A 23480-nucleotide genomic window follows, 5' to 3' on the forward strand; every position below is an offset into this window, starting at 1 on the left:
GTAAAGTCTTCTGAGCAAGGCATATCCTTTAGATATATGTCTCTACAACTCTTATGCTGTACTAGGACTTTGATTTTTAGACACTCTTAGATGATAAGCATTAGGGTAAGAAAAACTAGCACAGTGAAAAGCTAAAACATTACAATGCAGGATTTTAAAGACATAGAGGCTTCTAAGAAAAAGAAGTAGAAATAGTTGCAGATAAAATAATTTGCCAGCAAGGTAGTCTGTTACTTGTATGAGGAGTCACTGAAAAAGAATTATTGAAAAGATAAGTTCCTTAGGACAGGAACCTTACATCTTTATCCGTGTGTAAGTGTGCATGTAAAAAATGCAAGTAAACTAACTTTTGAAGAATGAAAAAGCAGAGACAATATGTCTGTGTATGATTCCAAGGTACTTAAAAATGCAATAGAAGGAAACAGGAGCATATTATTTTCTGAAAAAAATGCAAACTTAATTTAATGAAGGTCTTAATTAGCTGAGAGAATGAGTTGACTAGTTAATGCAATTAGAATTCTTCATTTGAGCTGTCTTACTTACTAGGTCATATCAAGGAAATATATGGTCATACCGAAACAGAGAACTGCTCTAGTAAAAATATAGATTTAAAAGTATGTATTTTTGTCTATGAGGTACATAATGATAAACAGTAAGAAAAATAGTCCAAAGTGGCCTGTAATCTATATCCACATTTGACATATCTGTTTAAATTTCAAATGAATGATCTTTCTGAAATTCGATTAATGGGAGAGAATCTATAAGTGGCATTAGAATATCACATATATTTCTCATCAGAACTAGACGTGACGCTACTGTAACATGATTTTTTTTTTCCTTTTCTTTGAAGGGAAATATCTGGGAGCAAATTCTGAGAATACCCTTTCTCCTGGAAATAATTAATGCTGTCCCTTTCATCATCACGGTAAACATATTTGAATTAATACATTTACACACTGCACTTTTATAGCTACACAAACACTTTTAATTTTAATTGAAGTAAATTTGGAACTTAGATGTGGATGCCAAATTTGTGCCTGTGAGAACAGAAATCTGTCAACAACAAGAATATTGTTTGCTACTTGCATGAAGTAATAATACAGATAACTTTCCCCTTCTTCCCTGATAGGGGACAAAGAAAAGCAAAACCCTCTCACTCAAAATACAGCACAATCAATAAAATAAACCAGCTAGATGTTAAAATATAAGAAACTCTGATGTCTAAACTAAAAACTGACTGTCCTTATTTTATCAAATTATCTTATGTACAGTTCATCACAAAGAAAAAAAAGTTATTTAAAATGTTTTTTAAAGCCATATCTCACACATTAATAATAAGTATTTTTCCCCAGTTGTTTCATTGCTGCTTGAAGAGAAAAGCTTTCAATGAATTTGTTAATTTTTCTTTCAGATTTTCTGGCCAGGCTTAAGAAACCTGTTTATTCCTGTGTTTTTAAATTGTTGGCTGGCAAAACATGCTTTAGAGAATATGATTGTAAGTATGACAAAATAAAAAACTATTTTAGAGTTTCTTTTTTTTTTTTTTTTTTAGCATATTGTCTTTAGTGGGATTTTGGCAGTACAGTCCACTGTCCAGCTTTGATAGGAAGCTAACCAGATCTGTATGTAGATTATACAAATGGTCAAGCATTGCTAAGCTGCTTTCTGCATCAAAATCAGAAAAAAAAAAAGACTTCAAGTGAAATCTCAATTAGTATAAGTTGTTACTTTGATGGTAAGGGAAAGTTGTAATGGCTGGTTTTTTTGCTACTCTTCCATTTATACACAGTTGTAGGGAATTCAGCTTCTGTGCCTTAATTGGTCCTTGCAGCCTGTAATTTGTAAGCTAGGCATGAGCAGACAGACCTTAATGCAGTTTGCAATAGTATCAGAGTTGTGCCAGGATGAACAAAGAGTTAGTTGAATAATCACAGAATCACAGCTGGCTGTTTTGCACCCTTCTATATGATCAGCAGATTCTAAGTGCATTTGAATGACTGTGTTTTATCAGAGCACTATGTAATTCCTCCAAAGAATCAGTTCATGCCTTATTAATTCAAAACTAAAAATAACACCTATTTTCCATTAATATAGAATGATCTTCATAGAGCCATTCAACGCACACAGTCTGCAATGTTTAACCAAGTCCTCATTTTAATATCTACCTTACTATGTCTTATCTTCACTTGGTAAGTCGCCAAAACTCCTTTGTTTTTATTATATATATTGACTTTTCTTCCTTTACTACATGGTGATAAAACAGGCATTGTGGAAATCATGCATTGCAGTAATATGCTTGCAGTGAAAGCGTTAACTAGCACCTGCTACTACTGGGGTCCTCATAACACTGGGTTTGGAGACAGAATGTGCATGCATGGGAAAGGAAATCATTCTCACTCTAAGGAAGGAAATACAGATGATGCAAAAGCACAGGAGAAAGGAGTGAGGGTAAATTTACATATTACCATATTTACATATGTACCAAGAGTGCAATCTCAGCAGAAAAGTCACTCAAATTTGGAGAGTATTAACAGAAGTACCCATACTAAGGTCACCTTCCTCTGACTGGTGAGAACAAGAGAAAAATATGAATGATCTCAGCTTTATTTCTCTGATGACCAAGTCAGTTTCCCATGAGGAGTACAGGGGACAGCTGTTAATAACGTAGATTGCAGAAAGTTTAGATTTTATTAATCTAGATTGCAGAAAGTGGTGGACGGTAGGTTCAAACAACCAAAATGTGTTACTCTGAGGAAGTTTTTTCTGCCAAGACCTTGAAAACTTAATTTACAGGAGTTTGGGAAGTATGGGCAAAAATCTGTTGAGGGCATTAAATAAAAACATACGCAGTTAATGGCATTCATAAGCTGCAAATTATTGGACCCTAGGAAAAGATCCAAAGGAAACATCACTCGATTGCCCCATTTTTATATTGTGCCCTGTGGATCTGCTGTTGTTCTTGCCTGGAGACAAATAAGACTACCTGAGTCTTTGGTCTTGCCCAGTATGGTCATGCTTACGTTCATATAAATGGAGGTAGTTACAGTGTATCTGGGTAGTTTACTTAACATAGAGAGTTTTCTCAGCAGTAGTGCCTGAGAAGTGAATATTGTATACAGGAAAACAAAAAATAGAGGAAGAATGTGTGTGTTACAAGACTGTGTACAAGGGGGCAGTGAACAGAGAAGATGATTCTGTGTGAAAAGGCTAAATCACCTGGATTTATTTTGCCAGATAGGGTGCCTTTTGGTCAGCACACCGATGAAGTTTGGTCTGTCATTTTGGAGACACCAATTGATTTTCTCTTACTTTATTTCTCTAGCTTGTTTTTCTTATAGCCACTGTTACGTGCTGCCTAATTCTTCTGGTAATAACAGTGTAAAATAACACAAGGCCTTTTCCAGTCTTGTCCCTCTCTTTTCTTTATAAGAAGAGGAATTTTTTCTAACCAGTGGCTAAGTGAATGGTCCAATTTTACCCTTTGTCTTATGGCCACACAACTGCATAATAACAAATTCTTCCAGTTCTAAACAGTAACAAAATTTTGTGATGTTATATTTCCTACTGAATATTATGGCCCTTTAAAAGGAAATTTTATATGAATAAGGACTACAATACTTGAACCAAAATGCATAAAATTCTATCATTGTAGCACTTTGACATTTTAAATTTGCTCTAATTTTGCTTTTTAATTTTTTTAATATAAAGCTTTCTTGAGTAAATATGCCTTCACCTTTTTTTACTAAGCTACTTAAATATTTTACGGAATTGCTGAACAAAATATGTATCCAGTTCTCACTGAAGTAAGCTAGTAACAAGAATGTTTCCTAAGAGATCGCTGTGATGGTCCCTGGTTGAATAAGGTATAGAAGCTGCCGCTAAACAGAACATCCTGCTCACCAGCAGGCATTTTGATAACTGACAGTAAAACATGCAGAAAATGGCAAGCTCACGTGCAGTAATTATGTCTGGTCTCAACAGTCACAGATACCAGCTCATTATAGATCATTACATACTGGCCTAATACTGACCCTGCTAGACTGCAAAATAAGATAGGAAGAAAACACCCAGTAATGCAATAAATAAGGAAATGAAGCATTTTTTGAATGACTAAGAATAGCTGTTCAAGCACCTGCAGCTTGCCTAAGACTGGAGTTCTATTTAGGCAATTGTTAGTATTGCTTACATGAATACACATAATGGCATATTTGCACATTTTTACACATCTGTGTATGATTTTATATTACAGAGTGTATTTTTTAAATATCTAAAAAATTCTCTATAAACAGTCAAAATCAATTAGCTTAATGTCTTTATGTTACATCTATGGTGAACTTGAGACAGCATTTCATTTTAAGATATATAGTTTAGAACTTACATGAATTTCTTCATGCTGAAAGAGGAGCAAAGTCCATTTCTGGAATCTCTCCACTTAAGGATGGCTTTCACCAGGCTGATCTTTCACATTTTCTGCAACAGCAAGTAGTAACCAAGCATATTCCTCTCAAACACATATGGGAGCCAGCACTAGACTTATCCATACATGTAATGGAGCACAGCACAAAAAACTTTTAAGCTAGCACTGATCTGTTTTCATGACATTGTTTTTGGTTACATTTAGAGATACTGCCTTGGTCCATGAAGTACTATAGCTTCAGTAATGCAAAATTAATAATCCTAGATTAGTAGCTTGAATACAATTCAGAGCACTTTCCCCTTAGACTAAATTCAGTACTGTGGGGACGTGCTCATGGTGTGCTTTTGGCACTACTGATAACTGCACTCACTGTGCCTCCCTAATGACCTTTAAGGTTAATGAAATAACCACTTTCAGGCACTGTATGGATTAAATAGTAACACCACAGCCACCCGTAGTTCCTGGTTGACAGGCTTGCTTTTACCATCTGCTTCAATAGGAACGTTGGCTTCTCAGCATTTCTGAAGTCAGTATAACTTTACAACACAGGGTTCTGTTCAAAACCATGATTTTTTTCATCAGACACACAGAAAGAGACTGCACATAGCTTTGTATGGGGATTACACCGCTTTATAAGAAGTCCAAGATGGTATGAAGCTCAGAAGGACTTCTCTTTCCACTTCCATTTTTTACTTGTTCAGTTAGACTGGTGTACTGAGAAACTGCAGAAAAGTGCTTTTTTTTCTGCTTCGAGTGAGACTGAAACCTTTTGTAAGTCTTTTGATAGCAATTTCTGTAAGAAAGTTGAAAACAAATACTGAAACATAACTACTTTCCAGCAATTAGTTTATATCTAAAAGAAATGCTCCTTAATATTTTTTTTTCCAGAATTTTGGGTATATTTTTACTTTTTAAAAAGTGGGTTTTTGCTGATGTGTGAAAGAGATGCTTTACTTCCTTGTGCAAAAAACAGAAACCGGTAGTTCTGAAAAGAGTACAAAGTAGCTGGATACACACAAGCATATTGGAGCTGACATGTCTCCACTGATAATTCTGAAAGTACAATTTTGCTGCAGAATGTATATTACAGGACCTTTTCTGAAAGCTCGTGAGTTTACAGACTAAGAGGATATTTACATGAGAAGATACTTATATCTGATCTTTGTATGGGTGCAAGTTCAGTTAGCAGGAACATGCCTTTGCTGTCTGTCTAGCTGGAACTGAAATTCTGATCTCTCAGATCTGGAGGAACTGTTCAGTCCCGGTCATTAGAGGTGCCTCAGCACACCCAGGACCCTGGACAAGAAGCTGGCTGAACCTCCTGGTCTCCCAGTGGTTTACAATGGAGGGAGAAAATTTTATATGTCTAAGCCCAGTACATTTTTACTTTTTCTTCTAGTGTGTAGGCAACAGCATTGCATTTGTTACCATTTGACTGGTGGCCTTTCTCAACAGCAATTTACTTTAGAGTTCTGTTTGGGGGATCTATGTTATGTACAACACCTGCAAGAAAACAGTATATTTATAGAAAACTTTATTTCAAATTATAAATGCATAAAAGGAGCTCTTCCTCATCAACTTTGCTCCCGTCTGCATGTAGCAAGTATTTTCAAAATAACTTCTCCCATAGCTAGCAGAAAACCTGCAGAAAACCCACAGATAAATAATTAAGTTCTGCCTCATGCATCATCAGCAAACCCATCAGTTGCATTTCCACAACAGAACCTTGTAAGTGGTGGTTAAAAATGTAGGTGCATTCCAACTTATGTCTTATAACTCAGGTGTAAGCTTTCAGATGAAAAGTTAAAATCTAATATTTACAGCTAATTGGCTAATCTCACAAATTTTAGATGTCATGATTCAAGCTGTCCTTTACCCTCAGAATATAGTGGGAAAAAGCTCCTTCTGTATTTTTGTGTACAGCTGACAATTTTCAATGTTATTACAGAATGGTAATCACATAACAGAATTTTTGTCTTGTTCTACTCTTTTAGTTTTTATCATAATTGTTTATGGATCTGGGGGTAGAACTCATTTGCAGAGAAATAAATTCCTAAGACTAACTCCATGTATCTGTAGTTGACAGATTGCATAAAGGGATTTGTTGCTTTTCTTCTGGTTTCAAAGTCAGATTAGGCTATCCATGATTTTTTCTTTCTTTAAATACCTCAGTACCCTTCTAACCAGAGCAATTACACATACACAAAAAGATGTGTACTCCTATATGACAGACCGTTCAGCAGTTACTATTGATAGAGTTCTAGTGAAAGTTACAGACATAGTCAAAGTATATGTTGTGTCATTTAGCTAATGGTGTTTGCACTTGTTTGTCAAATGAAATACTAATTATTTCTGTAAACTGTACAAGAAGACATAACAGTGGATGACTATTTCAGGCATCTTTCTGTGACACAGTGAATCATCTATTAAGAGTTATTTTGCTTTTTAAATCAGTGTTAGTCATATATCACCAGTGTAGAATGATTAGCTCGTGAAAAAAAAGGTGGCTACAAACTGTTAGAAATGGACATTTATTTTTTTCATACTGAAGACTAAGAAGCCTGCACTAACTTTGCTTATGTCTTCATTGAAAGGTCACTGAGGTTAATCCTAACATTTTTTACCTTTCAGTGCTTTCAACACCAGATTAGGATGTTTCTACACACTGATTTACAGATTCTAATAAATGTAGTATGCCTATTCTGTAGCCTAAATATTAATTACACAGTCAAAATTCTCATCTGAAGGAAACAGTACGAATAAATTGCTTGTAGGGATGAAAACAGATCCAGACAATGATCTAGTCCAAACAAGACAAATCAAGATCTTTAGACTGGGAACTCTATGTTTCTGAAAACAAACGAACAAACAAAAACCAAACCAAACCAAACACCAAACAAAAAAGTATTAATCCTATGTAGTGTTAGAGAAAGCAAGGCATCTCAGTGCTCCAGTTCCATTTACAATTCATAAGTACAGACAGACACCTGAGAGGGCGATGCAGATCTGCAGGGAAATAAATTGCCACATGGAGGTCTGTGCTTCTCTGCCCTTCTCTGTTGATTATATCAGGAGCCTACAATGGCAGCTCTCCAAGAAAGATGCCTAGCATTTAGTAGGATGAACTTGAAGAGTGTTGGTGGATTATGTAATGTAGAATAAAACATGTTTTTTTGGGTCTACAGTTCTTTCTGCAATGTTATGTTTTGTTGTACAGCACTCTCAGTGCTCGGCCCAACCTCAGTTTATGGCTCAGAGAGATTTTCTGCATTCAAAAAAAGCACATAGTTAAACTGTAATTTTGTTATTTCATTTGATCAGATCCAAATATTCTAAAGTGGTATAGCACACAAAGTCTCAGCATCTAACAGACTAAACAGGAGATGGAGAATTTAAATCCCAGAATATTATAGAACATTATTGAAAGTTCTAAGTAACCGTAAATAATACAAAATAAATTATTCAACTGTTCAAGAATCCTGCAAAGTATAAAAATAGTAGTGGTTGCAATTTTCTTTCTCTGAAATAAAGCAGATCTGTCAGGGTCTTCTTTGTTACAAACGAAGAATCTCTATTTTCTGTTAGGAAATATTCCCATGCAGTGCTCTCCAAACATAAACAAATATATCTAGAAGTAGGCCAGGTAGCATGTTGTACCTTCCAAATCTCTTGTACCAACTACCACCCTACCCTTGTCCTGCTTCTCAACTGCTGGAATCAGGGCAGCATGTATCGCTAGTTTTCCTGTAAGTATATGCAGTTAGAATTGAGGTCTGATGCAGACACTACCTTAACTCTTCCTTAAGTTATGGAAAATTTGACAGATTGTGCAGCCTCTGGGAAGTCAATAACAAAATATTTGATAAAATATCCATTTGTTATTTGTGAACAAATAATCTATACATTTAATTAAATTTTATCTGAACTATTTACTTACAGGAAAAACTGTGTGCGCGAACACAAGGACAATATTTTCATCAACTTTGGTAGGAGAAAAACATATTGTATGCAGAGTTTATATTTTCTTAGGTATAGAAATTTCTAAGGTGGCTTTGCTAAAATCTGCTGTATAAGAAGCCTGTGAAAACAGTGTTGCCACAAATAGTTGTCAATTTAGATTGCAAATTCCGATAAAACTCCTACCTTTTCTAATGGAATACAGTTTTATGGGATGGGCCACACCTCTGTCACATTAGCTAGCACTGGGGATCATTTGCTTACATCTGTGTTATTAGTACTTAGGGGCTAAAGCCTTAGAGAAGGCTTGATGAGAAAATGTGATGAAATATTACAATGATAAAACTGTAACAAAAAATCCAACTTGTTTATTGGATTAATGCCTTTGCTTGTTTTTATACAACTATTGTATTGTGAAAACACAGAAATATTACCATATTTGATTGATAGTGTAGTATTTGTCATAATACATTTTAAAAAATATTTTTATGTTTAAGTCAAAGAGTTCAGATCTTAGAAAAGCATATGAGTGATTTGTGCCATTAAACAGTGCTGCATATAGAGTATAGGATAAGGACTTACGCTACTCAAAAACTGGTTATTTGTGAAAAGCAGAACAGAATTCATGTTTATTATAGTGAGAGCAGAAGTATGGTGGCCTAATCAGAAGTCTTTTTGGCTACCCGTCAAACATGGTTTCTATGGAAACCTACAAAATTATACAGTGATTTTCATGCTATTTTAGTTATTAATTTGGTAGTGACATAATATTTCCTTTGTTAATCCTTTTAGATGTTTCTACATAGTTATTTCTAAAATAATCAGGTCAGCATCTTTCCCATGCTACATGCAGGGAATTCTTTGCACAACTGATGTAATGGAACATTTAAAACTGAACACAGAGACCAGTTAAATTAATAGTAATTTGAATAGCTTATTTACTGTGGTCTGTGAAACAAAGTCATAAAGGATAGAGAGTTCAGTCTAAATTATCTTCTGAGTGTAAGAGATACATTTGTAGTCATCTTGTCTTCTTTTGAAAATAAAAAGTAATCAGAAAGACTAAACAGTAGCTCAGAAAGCTGCCCTTCACAAAGCCTTGGTAAAATGGAGTGTCAACAACAGATTATTTACAAGCAAATCCTTCTTCCTTAAGGAAAAAATAATATGATGGAGATATTTCTTCTGTTTTATTGCGCCCTGGAAGATGATCTGGGGCTTCAGGTACATGTGATCTTTCCAAGTTACATTCAAAGCTTTGTGACTTTCTAGCACAGGCTGCAGATCATTTATTAACCTGAAAATCAGTAGTTCCAAAGTGAATTTAGATAAAGGTAGGCAAAGTTAAATTGAAAAAATTTGAAAGACAAATTAAACTTATGTACATTTTTTTGTTCTCTATGTTTGTATCACACAATATTTAATATTTCATATGGTATGTAACTCGATGTTATAGGTCAGATAAATCATCCTTTGAGAATTAATGCAGTGGCAATTTCACAGTCTAGTAGTGTGGTGTTTAAATCAATATTTTTAATTTATACTGGGAAGAATTTTCAGCATGGATTGCAAGACATTTACTCTTGGTGGGAGTTAGACATTAAATTACTTTCCATTCTAAAAGTTCCAGCCTCTGTCTGGGAATCAGTTATGATCATTCTCTTCTAATAATTTTTTTTTTTTTCTCTGTGAAAGTACTGAAAATTCAGTATTCAGAATATCCATATTTAAGTAAGGTGTAAAAATAGATTCAAAACGAAACTTCTGCCCGAGAAGGAGTTAAAATGTCGCTCAGGTTCTTTCTCAATATTTCCCCAATAAATTTCACGTGATGTAAAAATCTCTCACAGATATCAAATGATGCTATTATTTACAGTAATGATGCATTGAGAATATTTAGGAGGGTTACACAATATTTTGCAAAACATTATGCACTCTGAATATGCCATTGAGAGAACATTTTTTTTTTTTTTGCTTTTATTATCATGAAATCTTGTAATACATTAATAACATTACCTGAAACCATGACAGGTTGTTCTGGCATCAAAGAAAAATTACCATTATGAAAGGAGGAAAAAATGTAAATGATTTTGAGTTATATACTATTTGGTCTGTTAGAAATACAGTTCTAAAAAACTGCATATCCACAGCATCTTCTCTTTAGCAATCATATTTAGAATTTTGTGAGAGATAAATAAAATCAAGCTACTGCTAGTATTAACTAATTATAGCCTGCCAACACATGTAAAGCAACACATAGGATTCTTCAAAGTTAATCTAACTGCAGTCCTGTCCTTGTTCTTTTGCAGGGACATAGTAGAAGATGGAATGACTGTAAGTCTTAGTGAAATTAAAAATTAAATTAGAAAAGCCTGCTTTAATTTTATGTGTCACACTGATGTACATAAGGACAAAACTGGGGCCACAACGTATAATTCTGTATTTGTCACGTGAACTCCATGTCATAATAAAGGGGAATTTGGTGAAAATCTAGAAGTGATAATCCAAAGAGCAAGGACAAATAAGGAATGTCAAAGAGAAACAGAACACCATATTTCATTACCAAAAATCAATTACCATATTTTAATCTGTGCAATATGCTTTAGAGCTACGTCTTAAAAGTATCAGCACTTGAAAAAGATCCACAGAAGAAATGCAATTAGAGAAAAGATTTTTAAGATTGAGACACAGGGAGTGATGGAGGTAAACTCAATGGGCATGCAAGTCATTAGGATGTGGGTCCTTCAGTAAGCTTGAACACGCACACATATACCTACTGCTGAATCACAGGCTTGTAACTAGATATATTGTGTGAAAATGCATATGTTACATGTGCAAAATATGCATGTTACCTTCAGAAAAGGGGTGACAAGAATAACTTTGGTAAAATAAAATGCTAGAATAAAAGTAGATCTGGAATCCAACCAGAGCCTGCATATTGTGAAATACTTTATCACGATATTGGTAGGAAAAATCTTAAGTTTGGCTTTGGTTTTGGGAGGATATCATAAAAGCAGGTGAAGGTCCCCTTAGAGGGGCACTTTGATATATAAAATATCACAAACCTTTGTCTTCCATCTCTTTCATTACAGGAAGGCATTACTTTTCACATATTCATTTTATCTTTGCAGTAATAACAGATACTCGCATGCTGTCGTTGAGTATGTTGTATCATTTTAGGCAGTAGCAAATAGAATGCCATGTGTAACAACAGATGACTAATTATGTTGAGGATGTTACTTCACCATTTAAAATTCAATGCCTGGCAGCAAACCATCATCACTCACAATTCCTGGCTCAAAAATGAAGTTGTCATTAGCATGCAGACTTTATATATATATATATATATTTCATTGACTGATTCATTAGGCTGACAAACTATTTATTTTACTTTTCTAAAATTTGGCATTTATGGTGATTTATGCTAACACATTTAACTGTATTATTAGATACCATCAGTTATTCTGGTTCTCCAATGAGCAGTAACTCATTATGCTGATTTGTGATCAGCACAACTCTTCAGTGATTTGTTCACTTTTATTGTCTGTTTCATATTCCAACTGTATTTTAAGGGTGTGAAGTTTAGCAAAGTTCGTATTTCTGAAATCAGAAAGAGTAAAGAAAGATGTTGATAAAACTTTGGCCATACTAACAGAAGCTGGCACTAGACACCAGGAATTATTCACTCACACTCTATTTGTATGAGGCATAACTTTATGGAATATTGAATGGACAGTGGCTTTGGCAGAGCTAGGAAGATGTTATGAGATGATCTAAAAAGAAGATGGATTTTAGTGCATTTACACTAGATTTAAAAATAATTTTTAAAAAATCTAATTTTTCTCTTCTGTATACTTCTGTATACATTGGAAATTACTATAATGTTTAGACAGATGTTTTTTGAACAGGTGAAGACTAGAGGCATAGACAGTCATTCACACATAGTATCACATTTGGGTGATAAATGCATTTAAAATTTAAATGTCCATGAATTCCTCTAACTCACCTTTGTGTGTCATATTTTTTCCATGAGCAGTACACACCCCATCCCCCGTGCTGTCACATGCCAAAATCAGTTACTGAGCTTAAACAGAGGAAGTAAAGACTTAACAGTATGATTCATTACAAAAACGTTACTTGTAAATTCAATCTCTGATTATTTAATGGGAATTCAAAACAATTTTTTACCGAAACACACATTTCTGTCAATTGTTTGACCTGGTCACAGTAACTTAATATCAAATTGATGTCAAAGAGTGTTAGATTAATCTCTAAATGGTATCTCAGCTCCAACAAATTTGTATTTCTAGGACTGTTAGAAGATATTGCTTTCCATTCTCCTGGAGTTCCCCAAAAAGCAGAACTCTGTTAATAAAATCCATTTAGGGTGTAAATCAAATAAACGGCCCTCTGATTAATGTTTTCTGTACTTCCATTGGCAATTAGAAACTTATCCTAAAAAAAGTTAAAAATAGTGAATTTTATTGAGTCTTGTTATCTCTCAACCTCAGTATAATGTCTAACTGTATACTTACAAAGAAAGTAGAACATAAGCTTAAAGTTGAATATATGCTCCCAATCTTTGCAAAAACACAGCTCTATTTTTTATGTTTGTGAAAGTTGTACATTTCTGCAATATCTATGAAAAATTATATATACTGTATATTAGTGTGGAAGTGCCTGAGTCACAGCAATAAGAAAAAATAATTGGTATTCACTTAGAAGACACTTAAGTACAAACTGTGGGTTGACTTTACAGACCAAAAACTTAACAACAGGCATGAAATCAAATTGTCCGTTCCTTTGGGCACAGAATACCATATATAATTATATTCCACAGCAAAGCAGTATGTTTACTAATATATTACAAAAGGAGAAGGAGATCATATAAGAGATGAGGCTGTTTAAAGGTATCCAGTACATTATGGCCTCTCGTAATTACATGCTTTCTACTGCATTGCTTAACTCTGCAGTATAACAACAAAACTCTTCATGGCATTCCAGTAAACTTCTGAGTTACGTTTTCATATTTTCAGGACATCTGTTATTACTGGCTTACATTTATGACAAACCTAAGATGACTGCTTAGAATGAGCAGTTGTAGTTAATTTGTTTTTGAGTTTGCAGTGTGATGATATTAACAAATTAAATACAGCCCTATATTTTGCAAGTTTGTTATCATTAATGATGAGCGGTGAAAACAAAGTAAATGCAAATATTTTACGCGAAGAAGTTCAGAATAAAATTACTGATGAGAGGCCACAGCTACATGTGGGCAGGTATGTATGGTTAGTAGAATTGGATAATTATGGCAAAAAGAGTGACTGGGAGTCATGTTTCAACTGTGCTTATTCACTCAATGTTTTTTTGTTCACTAAGCTAATATTCTAAAACTAAAAATAGAAAAAAAATGCAGCAAATAAAGTTTCAGTCACCCTTAGGGCAAACATTAAATACTTCATCTTGAATATTCAGAGTGGAAGTCTAATTTTAAGGGCTGTGAGTATGTAGGAAGAATAAAATCCTACTGAATATTTTCAATCAGCTAAGCAATCAAGGGGAAAATATGCCAGAAAAAACATAGCAAAGACTAACCGTCCGTGTAGTGTGCTGTCAGTCCTGGTAGTCATGGTGATCTTCTTTCTTCACCCTCCCTGCCTTCATCTTTCCAGTATTATGATCATTAATCCCATATTATTTTGCTGCCTACTTGAATCAGGTCCCCTCTTCTCACTCATACATCTGCTGGTTTTTGGTCATCCTGATATAAGCTGTGCTCTTCCTTTAAATGATGAATGTAATCAAGTACACAATTTTGAGAATGCAACTGGTTGGGATTTTACCACAAACTATTATTTAACAATCAAAATTATTTTTACAATCACACCTCACACATCAGAACAGTCCTGTGAGGTTTTGGATTTCATTGATTTTTAGAAAGAGTTATATACACAGACTCATTTGAATTTCTCGCCAAACAAATTAGATTTAAAGGCTTTTCTTCAAGCAAACATTTGGTCCAAGCAGGTGGCCCAAAGAAGAAAACTCACGTGGAATAATAAAAACTTCCATGACTTTCAGAAAGATCTGTAGTTACAGTAAAGTTCAGGCTTTTTTGCTCAACCAAAACATTTCATTGAGAACAACATTAGGACTCCACTGTTAACAGTGAGGACCAGGAGAAGAATGGTGATGAAATCATGGAGCTTGCTCATCAGACCAAGCAAGACACAGATATTATGAGGTGTGCAAGTCTTCTGGCTCATTGCTACTAATAGAAGAATTACTAGGTTTCCAAGCAGAAACTTGAACCATAAAGGAGCCACTTCTGTAATATATAATGTAATATATAATGTAATGTAAAATAATATAATAATATGTTTATATAATTATTTATATAAAGGAGTTTTAAAACACAACTTTATAATGAGGAAGAAAATTTTTACAGTGAGGGTGGTAGAACACTGGGCCACGTTGCCCAGAAAGTTAGTGGATGCCCCATTCCTGGAGACATCCCAGGCCAGGCTGGATGGGGCTCTGAGCAACCTAAGCTGGGTGAAGATGTCCCTGCTTATGGCAGGGGGGTTGCACTAAATGAGCTTTGAAGATCCCTTCCAAGCCAATCTATTCTATGATTCTGTGATAATTTAAATAATATGCAATGCTGTTATTTTCATTGGTAGTTTCAATTATTGTTAAAAATACTAGAGAATGTGCTTACATTCATTTTTCAGCATCTTGAACTATTATTTAAAATATCCATCTTTAATTCATAAGAATACACACATCTACTTGAAAGGTAAAGATTAGTGCAAAAATAAAATCCAAACCAAAGCAGATTACATTTTCATTTAGGTTATCACCAAGCTTTGGCATTCACTGATCTATGCATATTCACCTGCAAAATGAACTCCTCATTTTAAGTGTAAACATTGTGCAATAGAAGGAGCACAACACATCACTATCTCTGTGTTTCTACATAATTGCAGCATTTCACAGTGGTCTTCATTTGGGCTTCTCAAAATGCTCAAGCCAGTCCATCATGTTCCACCTGTCTTCGTATCTGCGACCCTCTCTTTTCTTTTTCAGAAAGATTATTTAAAGCACAGCAAGCAGATGCCATGAGAAACAGTTATTTCTTGTCAGTTTGTAGCCTACATGTCTGGGTCTTCTGTTTATTCACCCTTTAGTCTTCCAAGTGCATGTTCTGTTGTTTTTCTCCAGCCTGTATTTACTATTGGTCTGAGTTTCACAGCAGGATAAGCAGTGCAACAAAGACCATTCTTTCTTAATATTACTTATCTGTAAATTTCTGAGAAATTAATCTTTTTTAATAATGTTATTAACAAGATAACTTTACAACTGGAGGAAAGTAATTTGTGTTGTCCCAAAGCAGTTGTTTTAATAAAAGCAATAAGGGTAGCAAAAGAGAGTTGCACTCACAATGCAAACAAATGAGAAGTTGTCAAAGGGATGTAAAAATGGATGGAAATGTAAAAATAAAAAAAAAAAAAAAATCCAATAAGGAGAGAACTTTCACCACCAGAACTGAAGGAAAACTAGGAGGAAAATTCCAAAATCTTGTTCCACAAAAAGCCTGTCCTAAAATAAAGGAACAAGGAAAGGAGAACTTGTCAAGTTTTGAGTGTAAGATAGATCAAAATGAATATTTAATAATATAATAAAATTAAATCAATTTGTCACTAAAATATGCTATGACTTGAGATAGGTTGAAAATAAGATCATGTTATCAGTAGTTTATAGACTATATCATAATGCTGTATCAGTTGTAAGGTTGTAAATCATTTAAGACTGATCCTGCCTTGAGTGTTTGTAAAATTGTATTTAATCAACTCTCTTCCTAAACATTATTTAATTCCATGACCTTGTTATATGGGAATAAAAAATTTAGTAAACTAGATATGTTACAGACAAGCTACCCAAATAGCCTGAAGCTAAAGTGTTCTACCACTGTAGATGCACACAGGGAGCTGCAGAAACTGAATAAGCTGCCATAAAGGAATATTGGTGTCTGGGATTTTCCAGGCATTGAAAGATACTACACATTTCAGTGAGATCTGGAAATGCTCTTACCATAGAAGGCTTTAGTACAGAATATATGTGAACATTAGAGAGGATTCTTTAGGGTCAGGAATTGCAGGCTTGTTTATAGTAAATAAATGTGTGTGAGAGAAAGCATACCAAGGCTGGGATGGACACAGAGCTGACTGAGCCTCCATCAGAGAAAGTCTGCTCTTGGGCCACAACTAAGGTATGCATACTGAATTATTATTACAAGTTCTTTTGCAGGCAGAGCATTTCAGGGGAGAATCTTTCCATACTGTTTTTGTTTATTCTTTCATTAAAATCTGTTACCTCACTCAGTAGAAGCAGGACACTGAATTAGAGGAGTCTTCTGCCTAATCCAATATGGATGCTGGCCATTTTTTCCATGTCGGTCCTTTTAGAAACTTCATCCAACTTGAGAATCTTTTGCCTCTTCTTACAATCTCTATCACTATCATTAAGAGGAAAGAAACAGGATGTGGGTTTGAATTCACAGTCATAGAGGATGATTATAAAGTTAGATCTTCCATCTCTCCAGTAGCAATCTGACCAATAATGATTACTTCCTTCAAAAAGGAGCAAGTAATAAAAAAGACAAAAAGTAACGCTTCCATAGTAGGTATACCTGATCTCAGAGTTTTAAAAGATCAAGTTTAAATTTCTTGATTACTGTTGGCTTCTCTTAGCGAACCTGCTATGATTCAGGGTTTTTTTTTCTGACAAATCTGATGATTAAAATCCAAGTTTAGCATGATTGAAATCTGGCAAGTACATAATTTACTTCTGTAGTGGCAGTGGTATGATACCAGGCTTTGGAAATTCAATATAATTTTTTATGTGTTACCTCAAAACGAACTTAGGTTCAGACAGATATCCAAACACAGTCATTGAGCTAGGTTATGTTTTTTAAGTTTCCTTCATATTTATAGGGATTTTTATTACTGGTGCTAAGAGGATACTGTGGACTGCATTCTGTCACTAGAAAATGAAATATATGTCTATCTGGTCATAAATCAATACATCTGTCTTTAATTCCTATCCTGATTCTACACAGGGGGTTAGTTGCTTCTTACGCACATTTAACAAATACTCAGATAACGAATCTTTCAATTGTTAATTCAGTTTGATCGAGGGACTGTGGGTGGTTTGCATAACAACTGTTATACCCTGAGGAGTGTTTCAAAACCACTGTAAGAAACATTAAGCATAATGTTCCAAAGCATAATATATCGGGTATATTAAATAAGAATTAAGCATTTGAATTTTCCAGCACAACACATATAATTTCTGAATACTATAAATGGATTACTTAGTTATTTTTTCTACGAAAGGACAGGTATGTAATATTAGCTTATTCTGTAACACCCTGCAGGTGAAGAGTATCTGGTGTTTGAAGTACTGACTGCATGATTCTTTTTCTGAATAATCACTGATTCCTGTGAGCAGTCCAAAACCTCAGACCCAGCATGCTCTCATCTGAACCAGTACTGATGCACTGGAGTTGGAATGCCAAGGGTTACCTTGTTTACCGTCAAAGCTCTGGGCCAAACTGAAGGCATACAAAAATACAGATAGTTCTTTGGACTGAAGTATGCACAGATGCCTTTATGGAAATACACTGAGCTGAATGCTGCCCACAGTGGGACTCTACTTGTGCAGTCTCGATGACCAGAGTCAGTTTATTGCAGTTCCACTTCTTATTTCACAAAACTCAGTAGCAGAAGTAGAAAGGTTCTCACTCACTTTCAACAAATATTTATATACAGTTGGTCATTTCATAATATCCCGTTCTGCTTAACAAGATGTTCTGCAGTTTCTGGAAGTCACATGGCTTACTAGTGGAAGTTTATTTTTATAAGTTGAGATTTTGCAAACATGAGCTGCATATAACATGCTGAACTTTGGGGAAGGAAAATGCTTATATTAGACACTATGGGTAGACATTAATGATATCATTAAACACCACTATTTAGGATAACGATGCAATATAATACAGGAAGAGGTGACCTTTCCAGCTGAAGAGAAATTCAGAATTCATTTCTGATATGTTAGGATTGTTGTGTAGTGGAAGAAAGAGTTCTGCACCCCTACCTCAGCTTTATTCAAAGTCCCACAGAGCCGAAGAGCTTGATTCAAAGCCTGGTGAAGTAATCTGAGTCCTTTCCTTCCCTACACTTGATTCTGAAAAAAATGGAAAGTGTTACATGACAACATATGCCAGCCTCTGAAAAGGAAGTATCCTGGAAAAACAGAAAGATTTACATGGGACTGTCTGATGAAGAGGCATTAGAGTTACAAAAATACCTGAGATACTTGTTGTAACATTAACTTTGCCCTTGAATATTAAAAAGCCACAATGTCCACCAGTATCTTTTTTTGTTTATGCCCAGTCACTGAAAACATGTTAGCATGATCTACTGTATTCATAGGATCATTTGTTACCAACTAAGAATAACAAGTGTATTTCTCTACTGACTTACTTTAAAGGCAACATAAAAACCTTCATCTTTCCAATCAGTATTTCTCCCTCATTCCTTTCACTGCCTTATATGCAATGAATCATTTGTATGTCCTGCAATTCAGTTATTTCCGCAGATTTAGGCCACCTATATGGAATGAAAGGAGCAAGTTGGAACTTCTCATTGTAATTCTTAAATTTGATATATGATACATGATATATTGTATCAGATTGAGTCATTTTAACATTTTGGAAATGGCATATCTACTTAAGCTAGTCACTTTTTTTTTTTTCTATTTTAATGCTGTTTACAGAAAATTGATTTCCAGAAAATAAATGTTTAGAATAAAACATGTATTAGAAGAGACCTGAGAAAGCATCACGGGGTTTGAAAAAAATTGAAGCATTTGGTTTTCGTCAACTTAGAACCTCAGCTTCAGGGCATTTGAACAGGATAGACATTTTATTATTGGTCAGAGTATTTTTTTATTGTCTCCTCACTCATCCTTTGTTCTTTGCCTATTCTTTGTTATTTACATAAGAACCCGAGGTTCTGCCAGAGATCATTAGGTTTCTAGGTCATGGGTGAAGTGCTCAGCAACAGCTTCAGCTTTTGTAGGCCAAGACTACACGGGTCAGTAGTGTCTCATAGGAAGAAGATAATTAAAATTCAGAAGACATATATTATCATTTAGAAACCAACATACAATATTTCCATATGTATCTGGTATAGTGAATGAAAAAAAAAAGCCCTTTTAATGTCATTCTAGTTATATCAGTATTCAACACAGAGTTTTGTGAGGTGTAAACTGAGTTTTTTATGATTCTATTATCTAATTCTACAAGCACTGAGAACTGCTTTTCCAATAATGTCTAGTTTTAAAATATCAGACAAAACTGCATCTGGCTCTACATTCATGCCCTAAAGAAGACAGAACATCCCACAGAGACAACTTCCAGTAGGAAAAACTGTTTGCCTCTGTACAAAGCAGGGCATTCTCCAGGTACAGCATTAGCCCTAACATGACTTTCGTTTCAAGGAATTAAGACTGGCACCAGCTTAATACTAACAACTTTGGCAAGTTGTGTGCACCTTTTGCCAATTTCAAGCAGAACTTTTATGCATTTATCAGACTTCTAAGAGATAATACGTGCTGCCCAGAGTGAGACTTAAGTATGAACGGTTCTATAGCCACATTTTATTTTTGGTGTAAATATTGAGGAAATTTCTTTAACTATCTTGGGCGAACTCTTCCAAATCTTTATTTCCTTAAGCAGATAGTTACAGCCACTGTAGTGGTAAAATATTTCACAAATGCCTGACCATGTATTTCCTGAAAAGTTAACATGGTCGTCGTCTTCAGTATTTCATGGTGTTTGAATTTTACGCATAGATATTTGCTACACCTGATGGTCTATCAAAAATTTTGCTGACTGATGGTTCATTCTAATTTTTCTCATAAAGAAAAAAAGATAACTGACAGTAGCATCAGAAGATTTTTAAAATAATACAAACAGCAATTGGCAGTACAGACCAATCAAATAGTTGTAATTTAATATGTAATTTGTTCCAACATCACCATCCTGTGGTAGGATATGTGGAAACCTTGAAGAGTTGTGGGTGTGAAAAACTACTGGGAACACTTAATATACAGAATTGCTATATTTCTGAGTTATTTCAGATGTAACTTCTGTATCGCATAAGCACTGAACCTATACCACAGAATATCACTGAACCCAACAAAATTAATCCCCCTTGATTTCAACATATTAATTAGCTAGTCCCTGCAGCTAGCTACTTAAAACACAACAAAGTATTTATACAAGTTGAAGCTCAAAGTTAAAGTCCAATTAAAATGCTATTAGATGCTAGCTAATTCTGAAGACAACTAAGTATTTCCAATTTTTGGCATCAGCCTCTGGTACATTTTAGACCTCAAGAGGTTGTACCCCTAAACAATAATTTTGTCTAAAAGTTAAAAAAGAAAAAAAAAAGGTAATATACAATACTTGCAAATTGCTATCAATACGCTACTGAAACATGACAATCCGACAATCTCAGGGGTTATTTTACTCCACAGCGTTTACTTCTGGACGGCATGTGGAGATAGATTATTTACAAAGAGAAGTTAGTTTTGGCACATAAAATAGTCAAACAAACAAAGATTCCTGGAATTAGAAAGACGACTTCCAGTAAAACAAAGATTGAACTCTCAAAAGTTGAAATGCTACCTAAACTAAACATGACTAGTCTTCAGAGATTACGTGTTACTATCTTCACTTTTTGTTTTTATAAGTGAAGTGGTAGCAGAGTGTTTAAAATCACACTTATCTTCTCCATAAGCTTGTAATAAACTTTCCGATACTACTTTTGCTTTAGCAGACCTGTGGTTTGGTTTTCTGTGGCTTTTTTAAACACTAATCTACTCCGTTAAACCAATTTTGTCTTACTGTAACTGCTCACTTAGATCTGCTATGAAAAGACACATTTGCTGGATTTACAGGAAACCTAAAATTGGTATAGAAGGTGCTGAGTTGGGCCCTAAGCTTTAAATAGGCAGTTTCTGTGTACTTATTATTACAGTGGTTTATTTTCTCCACATGAACAAGTTGGTGTGAGCATTGCCTTTGCTGAACATTCCTCTCCTACTTGAAATCATTATGTTTGTCCAGGGATGACCAGGTAAATTACTGATTCTTCATGGGATGAAAGAGGAGGAGGAAGCAAACAAGAATAAGGAAATAAAAATACCATTGTAAAATATCAAAACAGCTAAAAGATGTAGTCTAAGTTACCATATATTTCATTATGTCAGGAAATCACAGAATGACAGAATGTTAGGGATTGGAAGGGACTTTGAAAGATCATCTTGTCCAATCCTCTTGCCAGAGCAGGAACACCTAGATGAGGTTACACAGGAAGGTGTCCAGGTGGGTTTTGAATGTCTGCAGAGAAGGAGACTCCACAACCTCCCTGGGCAGCCTGTTCCAGTGCTCTGTCACCCTCACTAAGAAGAAGTTTCTTCTCAAATTTAAGTGGAGCCTTTTGTGTTCCGGTTTGAACCCATTACCCCTTGTCCTGTCACTGGTTGTCACTGAGAAGAGCCTGGCTACATCCACGTGACACTCAGCCTTTATATATCTGTAAACATTAATGAGGTCACCCCTCAGTCTCCTCCAAACTAAAGAGCCCCAGCTCCCTCAGCCTTTCCTCATAAGGGGGTGCTCCACTCCCTTCATCATCTTTGTTGCCCTATAAGAAATATGAGAAAGCAGGCAAAAATGTATGCTATCTGTACTGGTACATGCAGTATTTATGCGTCTTTTAAAAACAATGCTTAACACTTAATTTACAAGAAAAAAAAGAACTTGATACTACTATTCATATAAAGAATTAGGTTATATTAAAAGATGTCAGTAAGTTGTGGGGAGTGGAGTAACTAATCCGTGTAGACTTGACTTCATAGACAGCCAGTAATGTTACACTGCATATACTATGCGGCGCAATCAGGTGGCCCAAATCAATAGGAACATGCTGTAGATGCTGAACAGTGTTTTTTACAGACACTGGTTATGAGATTAAAGTATAATATTCTTGAGGGAAGAGTAAAAGAGGTAATATTTCATTTGGTAATTAGACGCCCATAAAGTTGTCTCTTGAAAGCCAAGTTTGTATGCAGTTTTGTGATCTCTGGCTCTAATAAAAACAAAAGGCAGAGCAGCAAAGCACCTGGTAAAATTTAGACTTGGTAACCTAATTTTAGATTTATCATTCCTTTGTTTTCAGGGTTAGGGCTTCAAGTACAGTTTGATAGAACTGCAAGTAAGGTGCAAATAATTTTGAGGAAATAAATTAATTTGTTCAATGAGTTGTTAGAAGAGCCAAGTTTCTGCTTTGGCAGAGAGGAAATAGCTCCCATATCTTACTGACTTTAATACTGTTAACTAAATGTGAGAAGCTCTGGCTCATGCCCACCAAGTTCAACAAGAAACAGCTTAAATCCACAACGTTTTGGATCAGGCACAAAATTATTTTGATGGCTTCAAGGAATAGGAATATATATGACTAGGAGTACATCTGATAAAATGGAATCTTGGTCTCGCTAAATTCAATGGCAATGTTACTGTTCACTTAGAAAAGGCTGAAATGGTTTGCGATATGTGAACTTGTTTTAGTTAAGCTAAAGTATGATTGGGTGGGCTGGCTACAGAAAGTTCATTAAAAAAATAATAATAAATACAATATCTCCTTCATCAAGATTTGAGATTTCCTACCAGCAAACTCTCAAAAATTTCGCTACACACACAAAAAAAAAAAAATAAAATAAAGAAGCCAACAAAAAGTGTAGAAAAAATTCTTATGCCTTAAAAATGTGAAAAAACTCCTAGGGTACTTTTTTTTTTTTTTTTTTACATTTTAATCCATCCAGTTAAAGACAAAGGGTATAACTGACCCTTTTGCATATACAAACACCAAGCAATTTCACAAGCACCAGCATCAGAGAAAATACATTTCTACCAATGACAGGATCATGCACTATGCTTCAGTACAAACCCATCTGCAGATGTTTAACACACAGT

General features: G+C 34.8%; 1 protein-coding gene across 3 annotated transcripts in view; it reads left to right on the forward strand.

Annotated features, from left to right (window-relative positions):
- Positions 1-23480, forward strand: part of KCNT2 (potassium sodium-activated channel subfamily T member 2) — a gene marked incomplete at both ends in the record, with an annotated part of 126950 nt that overhangs the window by 45931 nt on the left and 57539 nt on the right. For all 3 annotated transcript variants that reach the window (XM_080349259.1, XM_080349257.1, XM_080349258.1), the window contains 3 exons: positions 851-925; positions 1412-1495; positions 2095-2189. In XM_080349259.1, coding sequence (XP_080205385.1) covers positions 851-925; positions 1412-1495; positions 2095-2189 — 254 coding nt within the window. The remainder of the gene's footprint in view (positions 1-850; positions 926-1411; positions 1496-2094; positions 2190-23480) is intronic.

This window comes from Nesoenas mayeri (assembly GCF_963082525.1).
Source record: "Nesoenas mayeri genome assembly, chromosome: 8".
Taxonomy (NCBI): Eukaryota; Metazoa; Chordata; class Aves; order Columbiformes; family Columbidae; genus Nesoenas; species Nesoenas mayeri.